Raw genomic sequence first — 18,092 nt, 5'->3', positions numbered from 1 at the left:
CTGAGGCACAGAGAGTGACCATTCAGGTTTTTTTTTTTTTTTAATTAGAGAGAGAGAGTGAGCACGAGAGAGCGCATGTGCAAACAGTGGGAGGAGCAGAGGGAGAGGGAGAGAATCTTAAGCAGGCTCCATGCCCAGTGTGGAGCTGGATATGGGGCTCGATCCCATGACCCTGAGATCATGACCTGAGCCGAAATCAAGTTGGACACTTAAATGACTGAGCCACCCAGGTGCCCCTCAGTTTTTATCTTCTTGTCCTGACACATGGCAAAGGCTCTCCAAGTGTGTTTAGTTAGGGTTGACTCACCCAGGAAACTTCCCCTTTTTGAACATTCCAGAGGAAAAAAATACATTGTAAACTCTTAGAACAGATATTCTTTGTCTTCTGCAGTTTTGGTATTTTCTACTTCGCTTAGAGCAACTCTGGAAGGATTTATATAGAGAACATTTTAAACAAAAGTGGCGGTGTTCTCAGTCCTGATCCCTGATCCTTCCAGGAGCTGTCTTTATAATCTCTTTTCAGTTTCTTTTTTGTCAGTCTTCAAGTTTTCACTCATACTGCCTTCTGCTCATCTCCCAGATATGTTTAAACTTCCTTGATCCTTTAACAAGATGATAATAATAATAAATAATAATAAACCTGTCTTCAACACTGCTGCTTGTTCTTCACACTCTTTCCTTATCTCTGTTCTCCTTTTCATCATTTTTTAAAAAAAACAGCGATTTATGCTTGGGGCACTCGCTGGCTCGTAGTCTACTCACCCCACCCACTGGAATCTGACTTGAGGCATTCCCACTAGTCGAAAGCTTTCTTCAAAGGTATGAGCGACTTCCAGCTTCCCAGTCCAACTATGTCCCTTTAGGCATAATGCCACCCCTTCTCTCTGTAGTTTTTGACACTATCATATTGATGATCTCTTCCTTTTAAAAAGTTTTTCCACTCTTAGCTTCTGTATCACGGCACTCGCATAATTTCTAGTCTTTCTCTGACTCTTGCACTTCACTGGGAAACTAGATAAGTGTCTTATGTTTGGAGTTACCATATATTTGGGCATATAGGATCATTTCTTTATCTGTTTACATTGATTCAACAAATACTTACTGAGTGACAGCAAAGTTCCAGGCCCTGGATGTGTAGTGGAGAGAAAACAGATGGGGTCTAACTTTCTGAAGTCCAGAGTTTCAACTTGGTTATCTATTACTGGGTAACAAATTACCGCAAACATAGAGACTTAAAATAAGACTCAGTTGTTGTAGAACAGGCATCTCTCTGCCCTCTGCTTCGGGGCCTCACAAGGCTGTAGTCATGGTGTCTGCCAGGGCTGGGGACCCAGCTGCAGCCTCCAGTGGGCAGGGATCTGCTTCCAGGCTCACGTTGATGTTCGCAAGATTCATTTCCTTGCCGACCGGTGGGCGGATGTTCTCAGTTCCTTGCTGGGGTTTGGCCAGAGGCACCTTCGGTTCCTTTCCACGTGGGTCTCTCTGTACAAGCTTGTTTCATGGGGGCCAGCGGGGAAGAGGAGAGTTGACTTGCAAGATGGAAGTGATAACCTTAGGGAATGTATTCATGGAAATGACATGCCATTACTTGTACTGTATTCCACTGGTTAGAAGTAAGTCACAGATCCTGTGCACACTCAAGAGGAGATCGCATGGGGCAAAAATGCCAGGAAGCAGAGACTCACCAGGGGCCTTCTTAGAGTCCTCCTGTGAAACCTCTTACTGTTTTTCCTCCAGCAATACAGCCCTCTCAATGTCTGCTGCTCTCAAATTGAACTCATGACCCTCCCCTTGCCCAAACCTCTTCTCGTCCTGTATTCCCTGACCTGCTCAGCAGCCTCGTATCTGTCCAGTCATCTTCTCTAGAAACCCAGAGGTCGGGGTGCCTGGGTGGCTTAGTTGGTTGAGCGTCCGACTCTTGGTTTGGGCTCAGGTCATGGTCTCAGGGTTGTGGGATCGAGTGGCCGGCTCTGTGCTCAGCCCAGAGTCTGCTCGAGATTCTCTCTCCCTCTCCCTCTTTTCATCCCCACCCTGTGCTCACTTGTGCTCTCTCTCCCTCTCTCTCTCAAATAAATAAAAAAAATATTAAAAAAAAAAAAAGAAACCCAGAGATCATTTTCAACACTTCCCCCTGAGGTTTAACAGGCTGCTGGGTTCTGTGCATTCTACCCACGTGGCATCTTTCATGTCATCCTCTGCTTTCCACTTACTGACGTGGCTTTCGTTGGTTGTTCAGATGTCTCTTTTTTTTTAGATGCCAAAAGGCAGAGTCTGGGTCTTATTCTTCTATGGATCCAAAGTGCCAGCCTCTAGAGCAGTGATTCAGAGTCTTGGCTGCACATTGGAATCACCCAGGGAGCTTGGAACATCACCGATGCCTGGAACCCACTGCTAGGGACAACGATGCAGTCAGTCCGGGTGCCACTGAATGTTGGCATTCACAATCTCTGTGGTTCAGGGGCGCCTGGGGGGCTCAGTCGGTCAGTGTTGGGCTCTTGATTTCCACTCAGGTCATGATCTCAGGGTCGTGGGATGGAACCCACATCAGGCTCTGCACTCAGTGGGGCGTCTGCTTGAGAGTCTCTCTCTGCCCCTCTCCCCACTCGTGTGTGCATGCTCTCTCTCTCTCTCTCTCTCAAATAAATAAAAAATAAAACCTTTAAAAAGTCTCCAAGATTCAAACATGGAGGCAACCTTGAAAGCCATTGCTTCTAGTTGAAGAAATCAAGTCTCTGGGCGAGTGAAAGGTTGAGAAAATGGTAAACATTTAATGCATAGGAAGAATTTAAAACTAAAGTTAAAGTTGTGTTTAAAAACACACACACACACACACTTCAAATAGTATATGACAAAGCTTAGTAATCAAAACGATCTCTATATGGTCAGGGAAGTGGGGAATATGTCTTTTTGTGGGAAGGAGGGGGAAAATCAGAAATGTGAGGGAGTAAAGATATAGTCTCTCATAATACAAAACTTTAATTTTTGTGCATATGAAGTAAGCAATAAAGTGAAATAAAGAACCACCTAGAATGATTAGAATATTTCTTTGTGTTGAGCCTCTGTGTGTGTGTGTGTGTGTGTGTGTGTGTGTGTGTGTAAGGAATAACTTGCGAGTCGTTCTGATCTTCTCCTTTATTTCCCAGGCATATCTTGAAGACAGTTGCCCTGGGTCAGATGCTGTCCTTGTGTATATGTGGGACAGCCGTCACCAGCCAGTACCTAGCAGAAGAATACAGAGTGAACACCCCCATGCTTCAGAGCTTTATCAACTACTGCTTGCTGTTTCTGTTTTATACAGTGATGCTGACGTTTCAATCAGGTCGGTCAAATGTGAGGATGACCCTTTCGACAAATTACCTTCATAAAAATGTTTGGCTTCTGGATATTAAAAAAATAAAACGTGAGGTAAAACCAAGAACGGGAAACTATTTTTCATAGAAGTTATTGGAAAACTGTGACACCCCTGAATGCTACGAAAATTTATGGAGATTTATGTATAATTCTCAGAAATTGTTGATTAAAACAGGGAGCACCAAACTGTCCCAGTAGAAGTTGTCAAAAAATAAAAAAATTGCTGGGGCGCCTGGATGGCTCAGCATGGGACTCTTGACCTCGGGGTCATGAGTTCGAGCCCCATTTTGGGAGTAGAGATTGCTTTAAAAAAATAAAATTGAAAAACAAAAATATAAAAAAAAGTGTAAACGCCATTATGAGTTAGGTTTTATTTTTTTCTCCTGTGGTTGATTTAAGAGACAGTATTAAAAACCCTTAAAAAGAGCCTCACTCTCCAAAATATATATTTCCAGCCAAATGGAGAACATTAAATGGAGCACTGGTTACATGTAGATCAAGTGTATGTCATGAGAGAGACAAAGGCAAGGAATTGGCAAGGAATTAACATCTTTATCACTGGCTGGTTTTTTTTTTTTTTTTAAGATTTATTTATTTATTATATATAGAGAGAGCAAGCGTGTGCGTGCAAGCAGGGGGAGGGGCAGAGGGAGAAAATCTCAGGCAGACTCCCTGCTGAATGTGGAGCGTGATGCAGGGCTGGATCTCACGACCCTGAGATCACAACATGAGCCAGAACCAAGGGTCGGAGGCTTAGCTGACTGAGCCACCCAGACGCCTGGGTGAAGTTGTTTTAGAGTCATTATAGAAATATGTTTTGTAGCTAGCTACACAGAAAATGGGAAGAGCTAAATTCTGGCTGACATTTTTGTGCTAGGCATCATTTTAATTGCTTAACTCACTTTGGTGATGTGTTAGCTCACTGAATGCTCCCAATGAAGCAGTTGGATATTACTGTTACCCCCACTTTGCAGATGAGGAAACTGAGGCGTGCAACATGTAGGTAATGGGCCGTGAGTCATGTAGGTAGGAATCGGTGGAGACGGATTCCGACTCAGCCAGCCTGCCGCCGAGCTCATGCTCTCAGCGCCACCCCGCATTAGGAGCTGCTGGTCATGACAAACGTCCTTCCCACAAGAGGAGAGCATGACTTTTAAAAACAAATGAAATGAGATTGAACTCAGAAACGTGAGGACTATGGGTAGCCCAAACTGATTGGGAGGGGGCAGTGCTTCCATTTTCATCGTTTTGAGCTGCATAATGAAATCACTGGTGTTTGCAAATCCTCATGTAATATGAACCTTAATGCCCAATGGTATCTGGTGTCGGGATAAGTGACTTGTTTTTGAAAGAAAGTGGAAACCAGTTGTGGGAGAGGGGAAAACATCTTAAGGGGAAAGTACCAAATTTGGTAAGAACTTTAGGAGTTGGAAATAGAATTGGGTACATGGTTAATAGCTCTGGATGCTCCTTTGTAAACATTAGCCTTTAGGAAGTCAGTGTGACTCATAAGTACATCAGTGAGGTCCCCCCGAGGGATGGTTGGTGGGTGCCTGCCATGCTCTGTCAGACGTTGAGGGAGACTAACTTTGTGTTTTCAGGATGTTCCTCCTAATTGGGTTTTAATGATAATTATTTGGTTATGATTCTCACTTGCAGGTTATTTTTACCATAAAGCCTTCTCGTATATGTGCTAATTATGTATCTCCTGTCTACTACATTCTCCAAAGAAGTGAATTGCAGTTAACTTGAATAAGTAGAATTTGGGGGATAAAAGGTGTTTCTTCAGTGATGCCACCAAATCTTTTTTTCAGACTTATCACTGAGTTAATTTTGTCTTGAAAGCACATTTCTTCCAAAAGAATGACCATGTGCAGAGGTTAAATAACCCTTGGATCCATAAGAAAACATTTGATTTTTATAGGATAATCTGTAGCTTGTCAGGAATGGCAACATCCAAACCCATACCTGGTTATTATATTTCTGTTACAGTAGGAAATGAAATTTAACCACTTTTCTCCTACTTACTTTCTCTCTGGTGTATTCTTTAAATCCTTGGTCTATGTTGACATCTTAGCTTGGGTTTCATAGTAGAAAAAAATCTGACACTTGCTGAGCTATTGTAGGCATTTTGGTTCTGAGTAATGGAGATTAGGAGGGACCACATTCAAAAGACAAAGTAAACCTTTGCTTTGACTCCTTAATCTCTAAACTGATATGCCTAGCATCATTTTCAAGTAACATGTACCAACCCAGATTTCTTTGAACCAGGGAGCGATAACCTTTTATCCATCTTGAAGAGAAAATGGTGGAAGTACATCCTACTTGGGTTAGCAGACGTGGAAGCTAATTACCTGATCGTCCGAGCATACCAGTACACCACTCTAACCAGTGTCCAGGTAAGGGGGCCTCCTCTCACCCGTGTGGATTTTTCAGCTTCCAGAGAAGAATCTGAGCCCGTATGTGCTAACCAAATTTTATGGAAAAGCTGTTCACTGGCAGAAAACCTAAATACAGGTGGATGCTATCTATTTCTTCGTGGGGCATGTGTGCTAATGAGTAAAATTTCCTGGAATCAGTGAAAATGTATACAAGTTAATCAGTTCCCAAACTGCCAATGCTGTTACAGAATAGAACAGTTACTACCAAAATAAGCATAAATATTTAGTTGGCAATTGATGTTGTGATGTTGACAAGAGTTCTTTTTTAAGTTTGTTTAAAGATGGCATATAAAGTGAATATACTTTTGTGCTACAGAAAAGTTGGAGGTTTGCTAGTAAAGTAGATATTCAAGACAAAAGGAACTGTTGGAGTCCCTGGAAAGAACCCTGTAGACATCTGGGGTAGAGATTAAGCACCTTGGGTAGCCAGAGGTAAAACTGATATCACTATTCCTTTTTTAGGTTTATTCTTGCTGGATTGAAAGAAAAATGTTCCTGCAGAACAGTACTTTTTAACTAGGTGTTGAGGAAGACTGATTCAGTTGTCTTGATGTTTTAGCAAACTGTGGGCTGTATCATGACAGTGACTCTCCACTGCTAACAAGAAAATGTTTCATGAAGGAAGGTGAAAGTGAGAGACCTCGGTGCCAGGTTTAGTCTTCACGGTTTAATAAATTTGTAACTTTTTTTAAAAGATTTTTATTTATTTATTTGAGAGAGAGAGTGAGAGAGAAAGAGAACACGAACCAGGGTGAGGAGCAGAGGGAGAAGCAGGCTCCCCGCTGAGCAGGGAGCCTGACGCGGGGCTCGATCCCAGGACCCTGGGATCATGACCTGAGCTGAAGGCAGACCCTTCACTGACTGAGCCACCCAGGCGCCCTGAAATTTGTAATTTTTTGATGCATCAGTTTTCTCACTATATAAAACCGTGGTGTCCTTATTTCATCTCTGGAAGACTTAAAGTGTAATTAGACTTACTTCACTTGGAAGACATAAAGACTGATGACAATTCAGTACTTTTCCAGTGTGAATATACATTAAATGCTACTATTATCTGAATGCCTCATATTAAATATTTTCTCTTCTGTATCATCGCGCTAATCATGCTAAGCATTGTCTTCAGCAGACCTTTGGTTTGGGGAAATATGGGTTAAGACAGATATCACAGGAGGCACATAGAAAACCCAGCATTCATAAAAATTAAAACCAGGAGTTAGGGGCGCCTGGGTGGCTCATTCGGTTAAGCGTCTGCCTTCAGCTCAGGTCATGATCTCTGGGTCCTGGGATCGAGTCCCGCATTGGGCTCCCTGCTCAGCAAGGAGCCTGCTTCTCCCTCAGTCTCTCCTCCTGCTTGTGTTCTCTCTCTCTCTCTGACAAATAAATAAATAAAATCTTAAAAAAAAAAACTATTAAAACCAGGAGTTACCTAAAGGATCAAGTTCATCACAAATAGGATCAAGTGTGCTTTTAGCTCTGGGTAATAAGCATATACATATGTAGAAGATGCCATTTTTCTAGTCACGTTCTACCCTCCTCATACACAATTTAATTACTTGATTATAATTCCCAGAAACTTTGGTTGCGGACGACCGATAATGACCAGTTTTCACTTGGTACAAGGTGTAAACACAGCTAAGCAAAAAAACTTACAGTTGTGTCTTTGACTGAAGCTTATGCCTTAGACTACTGAAAACAATTTCTTTCATTCTAGCCTCTTAGAAAAACCCAAGCATTTGGTCATCAAAAGTTACGTGCCTCTGGTCCTCGCAAGGAGTCTATAAAAAGGGCATCTAGCAGTTAAGCTCCCTGCTGCAGTGGTTGGGGACTCTTCCTGAGACTCTTCCAGCTGATTCTCTACTTGAGTAAATCTGCAGTGTGGGTGGAAGGATGGAAGTTGGGCCCTGGGCGTCTCTGAACCTCCCGCTTAAGGACTCCTTCAGAGATTCTGGAATAGCGACCACTGATGGAGTGGTTTACATGAAGCTCAGGACGTGGCCGTCGGCGCCCCTTGGACTAGGTTTCTATCCGTGTGTCCTCCCGCTTTACCCCACTGCTGTTGCTTTTCCTTCCCCACCCACAGCCAGTTTCTCCTCCATTGGGCTGCTCTGTTCTTTCTAGAACACGCTGCTGTTTGAAGCCCCTGTCCTCCATTCTCTAAGGCCTCCTTCAATCTCACTTTCTCCTCTCTGCTCCATCTCTAATAAAGTATTTCTAACAAAGCCTAACTCAGTTTTGTATCTGTGCCTCCCCCACCCGGGGGTCTGACTTCACACCTTGCCGACTGTGGGTGAACAATAGTTTTTAAAGATTAAATTAAATAGGGAGGCTCTTGGGACTGAACACATCAAGGAGAAGACATTCATCACCAAGAGTACACTGTGAGGAGGAGAGTCGATGTAGATCGATGGCCAGTGTGCTAGATAGCAGATGAGAAGTCGTGGAACTTTATGGTAGGAAGGGACCTGTGAGATCATGTGGTCTGATCTCTTCGTTTCATGTTGTGACGCCAAGGGGGACCGGCTGGGGAGCACGCTGCTGGTCAGTGGCAGGACTACATAGGCAGCTCCCTTAGATGGCCACTCATTGCCCACCAAAAATTGTTAAAAATAGAATAAAAATTTTACAAGATTTTATTTATTTATTTGACAGAGAGAGAGAGAGAGAGCAAGAGAGGGAACACAAACGGGGGGGCAACGGGCAGAGGGAGAAGCAGACAGCAGGGAGCCCGATGTGGGGCTCGATCCCAGGACCTGAGGCGAAGGCGGATGCTTAACCGACTGAGCCACCCAGGCACCCCCCAGATAGAATAAATTTAAGTCTGATTTTAAGACACAATTGAAGGAGAGGGAGTCTCCTGTGAGACTTTTGAGAGTGACCTTTTTTTTTTTTTTAAACTTTTTCTGTTTAAGGAACATCGTTCAGACTTTGTTAAGTCATTATGGCTGATTCCGCCGGCGTCTTCCGGGACGGGCTGTTAGCCTTGGCATCGTGTCATGGTTTGTCATTCAGGCAGGCTCAGTAAAGCACTTAGGGGATTAGAGCCGTGTAGCTGGAATGAATAACGAGGCAAGGTGCCCGTCCCTGCGCCCGGCGCGCCGGCCCCCAGCAGTGACACCGCGGTGGAGGGCCATCAGTCAGCAGCCGTGACGGGCTCGACAGGCTGCAGGAGATTTAGGGGCCTGCCTTGTCCAAAACGAGACAGACACAGAGAGCATCCGAGACAAGGTTAAAAAAAGAACGGGAGGAGCAATAAAGCAGGTTCGGGAATATTATTACTATACGGAATATATTTTTTATCCTTGAATGCACCTCACAACATTTGTGAATTCAAGAGTCGAGGGAATAAAATCTCCATTTTTTTCCCCTTTATCTTCCAAGTGATTTTGAATTTGCTGTGATTTTAGCACTGCCTTTTAGCCTGACAATATTGGGGGTGGAGGAAGTATTTTTTGGACCCACGATCAGCAGGTGATGGAGGAATATTCGATGAAGATGAGCAAGAGGACTCTGTGAGCTAGGGTGGGGTGGGACACTTTGTCAGGGAGATGGCGTCTTTTGGCTTTGTGACAATCTCCTGTACTTGGTAGTGCTTATTAGCCCAATGACACCTACATATCTGCTTGTGACTATTTATTCTATGTCTGGCTAGCCTTCCGGATGCTGCTAAGGGCTGGGCTGTGTCTGTCTTGTTCTCTTACGTAAAATGGGAACTGTGGTTTCGGTCTCACAGGGTTGTGAAGATTCAACGAGTCAATCCAGGTAAAAGTAAATCCAGGTCATCCCGGTAAACCGCCATCGTGATGTTCAGGGCGGGCAGGAGTAAACGCGGACTCCGAGGATTCTTTACCCGTCGTATAGCTGAGGACAGATGGCTTACGCCGTTTGTGTCTCTTTCCTTGCAGCTTCTGGACTGCTTTGGGATCCCTGTGTTGATGGCCCTCTCGTGGTTTATTCTTTATGCAAGATACAGAGTGATCCACTTCGTCGCTGTGGCTGTATGTCTGTTGGGTGTGGGAACAATGGTCGGTGCAGACATCCTGGCGGGGAGGGAAGACAGTTCAGGTGAGGCTGTGGTCCTTGTTTGCTTCGCTCACAGAAAAAAAGTGTCACTTATGTTTTCGCTTCTGTATTGCAAAGCTCTGTGGGAAAAGACGGAAAGCGTGTCTTGGCTAAACTGTCTTTTACGTTTTATTTTCAGATTTACTTGCTTCTGCTATTGGGACCCCTTCCGCCAAGCGTGCTTTGTGTCCCTGCCCGCCCATGGCCCTTGCTTCTTTTTGTCACACTAAATAGTTTTGTCTCATGAGAGAGAAGTTTCTTTAAATATTTGCAATAATCCTCTTTTGGCCCATCCATTCGGATTAGTTACTGGAAAAACTTGTAGATTCTTGGCTTTTTATCAGAAGGAAACTTCATGTCCACTGCATGACCGACCTCTTTTTCAGTCGCTCTCTGGATGAGAACACTTGGACATTCTTTGGGCCAAAGTTCAGACAATGGATGCTATAAAATCTAAATATGGCCTCTGAATTCGCCCAGTCTGCAGGTGACTTCACTGTGTCCTTGGATTGAGGGAAGATGAACTTGACTACCTAGCTTCTTTCCCTGTAGTTTTTAGTTAATTCCCTTCCATGAATTCCATTAATTTCTTTGTCATAGAATCATTTCCTAAGGCCTTATGTTACCCATCTTCCAGTTGCGTCATCTCCCGAGGGGTGAAAATATGAAAAATCACAGCAGAATTGTGCCATAAAGTGAGAGGAATAAGAGTCCTTAAACTTCTAGAAACCAGGGTTTCTCCTTCTATAAGATCTTATTTAAATGAATGTGAACCAGATATACTCCTGGAAGCAAGCTAGAAAGGGTCCCCTGTCTTAACACCGTGTACCTCTTTGTGTCTTGTTTTCCTACAGGGAGTGACGTCCTGATTGGTGACATCTTGGTCCTTCTTGGGGCTTCCCTCTATGCTGTTTCTAACGTGTGTGAAGAATATGTTGTGAAGAAGCTGAGCAGACAGGAGTTTTTAGGGATGGTGGGCTTATTTGGAACAATTATCAGCGGCATACAGCTGTAAGAGTCTAAAATCTCCCTTAAAAACAAAATAAGCACGTATATGGTACATGATTACTTTCCAGCTACTAATATTCATTGTTGATTTGGCCCAGATTCCCATTTGAAATCAGTGACTTGCTAACTATTAGAAGATTCTTGAAATATCAAGAATTATGCCTCATTTTCTTATATGTACGTGATGCTTATGATTTCTGCTTACAATGTGGTAGAGGCATTACCATACAAACTTTATTTTTCAGTTATTTCCAGAAAATATGAACTCCCTATTCAAATGGAAAACATAATGTCATGTTGGCTACTATCTGAAAAGTGCCTTGAAGGGCGTCAGGCATGTTTATGGGCTCCTTTGGGTTTCATTTGTTGTCATTTATATTAAAGATACTTATTTTTATACCCTAAGAAAAACTTAAGAAGCAATGTAATTCCTCATCTTAGCTGAAATATAGCAACTAAAATGCTTATAAACTAGTGAAAATGAGTATGTGGATCTCTCTCTGACCTCTTGTTTTAATCTTAGATTGATTGTGGAATACAAGGATATTGCCGGCATCCAGTGGGACTGGAAGATTGGTATGTACATAAAATGGTCATCCGTTTTTGGTCAGTATCCTTTCCTCTAAGTGACAGAAACACATGTCGAGAAATAAATACTTCATATAAGTAGTATTTAAGCATTTTTGTAAAATCACAGAGTAATTTGATACTCAGAGGGCTCCAGGGTTTACATTGAGTTTTCCCTGAGAACTCGTAAATGAATCTTCACAGGAGTTAATTCTTAATCTTTACCTTCAGGAATAGCTTTTCTTTACTAGGAATTCTGAACAAGACTGACCTTTGGTCACACTCCCTTCCAACTAGATCTGTATCACGAGTCCTCAAACCTAATGTGAGGGTTGTCTGCTTGATGTAATTTGTGAAACATTAACCCGAACATTCTGAGGGTGTATAATCACCCACCAACTTCCATTACGACTCTCACCTGATATTCTTGGGCATCTGCACAAATAAATAATGTACAAAACAGTGGTGGAACAGTTAAGAAAGACTCCTCCAACCTTATTTAATGATGGATGGAAAGAAGTTAAAAATAGCCCATAAAATGTCATGGAAGTTCATATGCTGTGCTTGGATAATTTAATTCAACTAAATAACTTGGATTGCCAGAGTGTGAGTGTGCGTGAATGTGAGTGGGTATGAGTGGGTGTACATTGAGTATGGAGGTGGGATTGAAGGAGTGGTCGCAAAACTAAATGGTGAGCACCCACATGACCAGTTCTGTCCCGAAGAGGATGGTTGTACTGTGCTTTCTGAGAGTGCTGAATTTAATGAGATGAGCACAAGATAATGGACCGAACAGCTACCTGCCTTTGATGACTAAAAACACTGTATTCTGAATCCAGTGACACAAATCATGTCCAACCAATGAGCCAGATAAAAGCAAACAAAAGATGATGGGTGATTTTTCTTCATAGTGATTCTTCTTTTATTGACCTTTTATCACAGCATCACGTTCTCTGGGGTGGGCAGATGAGGCGGGCGGCGAGAGCTGTTGAATCAGTCATACCATGAGCAAGTCCCTGTGGCCTTCACGATCTAACACCCTGTTGCGATTTTGAAGTCCTTACTCTGTGTCGTATCTTGTTGTTATTATTATTATTATTATTATTATTTGCTGTGAGCTTTCTGAGTCTCATTTGCAATGCTGAGCATTAGCAAGTGGCTCTGCAGAGAGTGTGTGAAAGGATCAGGGAATTGATTATGGCAGCCAAGCCTTAAAAGCGTCTTTGCCTTCTGATTTCTTCCTGTAATGTTAGATATTCCACTTTGCTTCTCCGTAGCCCTGCTGTTTGTGGCGTTTGCCCTCTGTATGTTTTGCCTGTACAGCTTCATGCCACTCGTGATCAAAGTCACCAGTGCCACCTCTGTGAACTTGGGCATCCTGACAGCTGACCTCTACAGTCTTTTCTTTGGACTCTTTCTGTTTGGCTATAAGGTAAGCAAATAGATCATGTGCAAAGATGAACACTTGCTTGGTCTACAAGAAGTCATGGGTGTCTTTACTAGTTTAGATCCAAAAATAAAACCTCATCTTTTTTTGGCAAGAATCTCATTGGACGGTCTGCACTCCAGGCAAATAGCATCACTTTCGTATTATAATAAGAGTTTTGATGCTCCAGACTTCTGTAAAGGTCTTGGGGACCCTCAAGGTCTTGGGAGCGCCCCTTGAGAACTGCTGCATTGGAAGTCCATCTTTCTTTAGTATACCTTCGGTAAATGCTTGTCGACGAGTTTGCTATCCCAGTTATTTGAACAAATAGCAAGAATGTTGGCTGTTGCTTGATAATTTTAGTTTCATTTGGGGACAGCAACTACATTTCTTACAAATAGTGAGAATGTTGGCTGTTGCTTGATAATTTTAGTTTCGTTTGGGGACAGCAACTACATTTCTTTGTCCTTGTAAAATTTTGTATCCAGGCAGAAATTGCTTGGCACTGATTTACACTGTTCCCAGGAATTGGCCATGAACTCACAATGCCTCGTTCAGTGGGGTCTCAGAAATTTCTACTTAAGAAGCGTAAACCATTTTGCCTTGCCGTGTTACATATGAAAGGAACTGGGTGTTATCTTTACAAACTTGCTGGTTAAGCTATTCCTGAACTTAGACCAAAGGAGTATTTATAGCTGTTTGGTTGCATCATTAAAAAGTAACAAATGTCAGAGTGAACCAGCGAAGTGATCTGACACGCCTAGATTGATTGACTGATTGATTTTTAATGAGACCAGTTGCCAAGGGCTACGAAGTGAGCCTTACAAGTGAGTTGTGGTGCTGTGCTTGCATTTCACATGGCCGCCACTAGGGGGTGATGGTGTTCCCATTCTGTGGTTAAGCTTAGTGGTTATAGGTTATCTGTGTTAACATACGACCCCACTCACCTGTGCGTTTTTCTTTTTAAACCAAGTACATTGATTTAGCTTTAGTAGTTTAACTTCTTCTAAGTAAAATAGTATCCAAGTGGGAAGGAGGAAGTAAGGTTAAAGAAAGAAAAGCTTTAAAAATACACCTGCCGCCACCTATTATAAGCTCCCTTCATGTAGATATTTGCTCTTTAACTGCTCTTCACTTTAACATGAAAAAGCCTTTTTGTATGTCATTTTTTTGACCACATAACTTTAAACTGCTATTCTCAAAATTAGAGCATGTGAACGTTAAATTCCTTCTCCGTTCTTTTGCTCTATGTTTCTTTGTCCCTGCACGTCTAGTGGTTCACTCTTAACCCAGATCAGATTTGATTGTTTTTGTTCAAAAGCCGTTTCAAGACTTGTAGAGCAAAGAGCGGGTCTGCTGTGATCTTCAGAGTAAATTACAGAGGTGGAAAAGCATTCAGAGCTTAAAGAAGATACCTAGCATTTTATTTTATTTTTTTAATTTTTAAAAAAGATTTTATTTATTCATGAGAGACAGAGAGGGAGAGAGAGAGGGAGGCAGAGGGAGAAGCAGGCTCCCCATGGGACAGGGAGCCCGACGTGGACTCGATCCCAGGACCCTGGGAACATGACCTGAACTGAAGGCAGACACTTAACCGACTGAGCCACCCAGGCCCCTGATACCTAGCATTTTAGAAGCAGTTTTTAAAGACAGAATTATAAGCCCAATATACCACCAATTCTTAAAATTGTAGTTTCTTAAATAACTTTGGCTCTGCTTTTTAAAATCGACAGTTGAAAGAATTTTAAAAATTTCTGCACTCCTCATTGTCAGACTCTGCCTCCTCTGGAATTGATCTTGAGTAAATACTTACTGACCAGAGTAGCCGCAAGAAACTTCCAATATAGATCCAGACACAAAAGGCAGAATTAAAAAAAAAGAAAAGAAAAGAAAGGTAAAGGTAAGAGCCTCTAATTCAGGAAACTTACCTCATTCCCTCAGAGTCTCTCCCTTCTAAGGGAGTGACTCCATTTTATCACCTGCTTCTTAAGAGGAACAAGATACTTTTTCTTCTATACATTTAAAAACCAGAAGACTCACAGAAGCTCACAGCTGGAGATGACCAGCACGTACATAATACTCATTTCAAACCCTGTTTAGTTTCTCCTTCTTCTTTAGGGAGTGTATCTGGTTTTTTCTTCTCTCTCTCCCTCTCATCTCCTTTCTCAACCTGTTGGGTTTTCTTTTCTTTTCTTTTTTTTTAAAGATTTATTTATTTGACCCAGAGAGAGAGACAGCTAGAGAGGGAACACAAGCAGGGGGAGTGGGAGAGGGAGAAGCAGGCTCCTGGCTGAGCAGGGAGCCCGATGTGGGGCTCGATCCCAGGACCCTGGGACCATGACCTGAGCTGAAGGCAGACGCTTAACGACTGAGCCACCCAGGCGCCCCTCTTGTGTTTTCTTACTGTTTTTCTTTGTCATCTTCTTCTTAGAACTCTTTTTAGGCATTAGAACTCTTTGGGGACATACTATGAAATCTAAATGAATTTAAAAATATTTATTGGCTTGAACAAAATATCATGCTCTGTTCTTTTTTTTTTTTAAGATTTTATTTATCTGAGAGAGAGAGAGCACGAGTGGTGGGAAGGGCAGAGGGAGATGGAGAGGGACACTCCCTGCTGAGTGGGGAGCCCTACGCACGGCTCGATTCCCTAACCCCGAGATCATGACCTGAGCAGACATCAGACGCTTAACTGACTGAGCCACCAAGTGCCCCAGCATGCTCTGTTCTTAACTTTAAAATCAGGTTAGCAGGACTGTTCATAAATTTGAGTTTGCTTGTTCCAAGAAAAAAGAAATGATCCTAGGCATTTAATTACACATTCATTATGCTACATAGTTTCCTTAAAATTTACCATATCACTCTTGGTCAGTCTTCAGCTCTTTTCTTTCTGTGTTTTATCTTTCATGCTGTTAAAAACAAATATTAATTCCCTTAATACTTGAACTTTTGTATGGATCCTTGATTCAAATAAGAGCAAATACACAGACTGCATAATATTATTTATTTAAACTTTGGGGATGTGTCAGAATGCTGTTTTCAGTAATAATACACAATGAATTAGTGTCTTGTCTACACTGCATTTTGCTCTGGGTGGTGGTTTTCCTAAACAAGGGGGTGGGCTGGAGAAGGTCCCCAGGAGCTCCATGCATCCTTGTGGTGTGTCTGTCAGAGTGCGCTCTTGCGACAGTCAGTCCTTCTGGGAGGCGAGAGGGCGGGACTCGCCTCCCACAGGGCTCCATGCCCCGTGCCTGTCCCGCTGCACTTTACACCACTGACCTCTTCGGGTTTGAGACTTTTCCGAAAATATGACGTCTTTTGAGCTCTAAAGACCTTATCTGCTAAGTCCACCATAAATCTGATTGTGTAACCCTCGTCTCCCGAAAGAAGATAATTTATTACATTTTAACAAACTGGATTTCATTGCATTAGGGTACACGAAGGGTGTGGAGAACATGTCATATCCGTACGTCCACATTTTATCTTCGGTCCAGTGTTTCTCTGTTTCAGAGCAATATTATAAACGGTGCTTAGGGTCTGACATTGGCTCGCTCATGGATGGTATCCATGCTGACCTTTGATTGTCCCCACGAAGTGGGGCTGGCTGCAAGGTGGAAGTCCAGCTGGGCGTATCACACAGAAAGGCAGAAGCTCCATTTCCTAGAGACCCAAGGATCCTCTTGGCTCCTGTGGCAGGTGTTGCCCAAGCCCGTGCGTTCACAGTACGTGCACCAGAGGGTTTGGGGGCATTGGAATCTCTTTGGAAGCTTCCAGAAACAAAGATTACGAGAAGCTAACCCTCAAAGCGTGGCGGGCAAGGGGGTAGCAGTCAGCATGTGTTTGCCAGAGACCACAACCATCGCCTGTTCTCCTCCTAGTTCTCCGGGCTCTACATCCTGTCCTTCTCCGTCATCATGGTGGGCTTCATTCTGTACTGCTCTACCCCGACGCGCACGGCGGAGCCCGCAGGAAGCAGCGTGCCGCCCGTCACCGGCATCGGGATCGACAACCTCGGGCTGAAGCTGGAGGAGAACCTGCAGGAGACCCACTCGGCCGCCTTGTAGCTTCAGAGGACGGCGCCCGCGCTTGTGCACCCGAGGCTTCCCCGGAAACCAGGAGGCGCCCTGGGAGGCAGCAGCCCCTGCTGACAGCAGAGGGGACTCGGAAAATTATTAGGGGAGCGAGCACTGCAACTTTGGATTGGATCCCAGTGGTTAGATTTTGCAAAGGAATAGAAAATAGTGTATCGAAAATACGAAAACAGAGCAGAAGGTGAGGTGGCTGGGATCATGTTTCTGTGGGTTTGAGGACCAATACCTGTTCGGGTCAGGGAGACAAGGTGTGCCCCACGCTGGGGTCTCGGAGGCACCCGTGGGAAAGCATGGTGGGGCCGATAGCCAGGCATGATCCAGCCTCAGGGCAGGGCCTGCGAGCAGGCTGTCCAGGCTGGGCTGGGCAGTCAGGAGTGGGGGCAGCCCAGGGTGGTTTGGGAGCCGCTTTCCGTAGTTGGAGGCCTCTGGGTTTTGTCTTGCCGAGGTAGTCATTGTCCACAAGCCCTGTGGTCTTCACGCCACAGTGAGGTCTGGTGACTGATGGCATATGGCAGCGGCATGGGTGGGGTAGCCCTTGAGAAATCCTGAGATACCAGTGTGGGTACCATCGAGGCAGGAAAGAGGTGGTGCGGTAAACCTGGGGGCCCTCTCTCTGTTCTTCAAAGAGGATACTACACTACTTCTCACCAAGTATTTGTAATGTGCCATGAGATTTTTATGATACTTCTTCAATACAGAGTGCAACTATGTAGCATCATCATGGTATTAACTACCACTCTGCCACTTTACAAAAACTGTAAACGGTATGTAAACTTTTTTTTAATGTAATAAATCAAGGGGAAGTGTTCATGTTATTAAAAGATTTTGATTTCATGGGAATACATTCGTTGTGTGGTTTCTTTGATTAACCAGTTCCCCTTCTGGATTTTTAAATGACTTAATATATTCAAGATTTCTTCATATCCAACTTTTCAGAACCATGTCTTCTGTAAGGTAAGGCAGACCTACCGGGGGTTATGTTGGGATGGAGGGGAATTCAGAGTGAGCCCACAGGTCATTTGCCAGAAGAAACTTTTTAAAATTCTAAATTACCTTAATTTTTTTTTCTTCTTCTTTTTTTAAGTTTTTTGAGTGAGATAACTTTTTATTCTCTGCAGCCAATTAAAACTGATATTTGATTTTCACTGT

General features: G+C 43.4%; 1 protein-coding gene across 1 annotated transcript in view; it reads left to right on the top strand.

Moving 5' to 3' along the window:
• Positions 1-17,781, top strand: part of SLC35F2 (solute carrier family 35 member F2) — a 48,110-nt gene extending 30,329 nt beyond the window's left edge. Inside the window, exons 2-8 of the mRNA XM_032428111.1 lie at positions 3,144-3,319; positions 5,623-5,750; positions 9,695-9,854; positions 10,706-10,862; positions 11,383-11,435; positions 12,704-12,858; positions 16,731-17,781. Coding sequence (XP_032284002.1) covers positions 3,144-3,319; positions 5,623-5,750; positions 9,695-9,854; positions 10,706-10,862; positions 11,383-11,435; positions 12,704-12,858; positions 16,731-16,916 — 1,015 coding nt within the window. The 3' untranslated portion in view covers positions 16,917-17,781. The remainder of the gene's footprint in view (positions 1-3,143; positions 3,320-5,622; positions 5,751-9,694; positions 9,855-10,705; positions 10,863-11,382; positions 11,436-12,703; positions 12,859-16,730) is intronic.
• The last annotated feature ends 311 nt before the right edge of the window (positions 17,782-18,092 follow it).

Source organism: Phoca vitulina, unplaced genomic scaffold (assembly GCF_004348235.1).
Source record: "Phoca vitulina isolate PV1807 unplaced genomic scaffold, GSC_HSeal_1.0 scaffold38, whole genome shotgun sequence".
Lineage (NCBI taxonomy): Eukaryota > Metazoa > Chordata > Mammalia > Carnivora > Phocidae > Phoca > Phoca vitulina.
The sequence above is the reverse complement of the archived record's forward strand: the minus strand, read 5'-3'. Positions and strand labels throughout refer to the sequence as shown.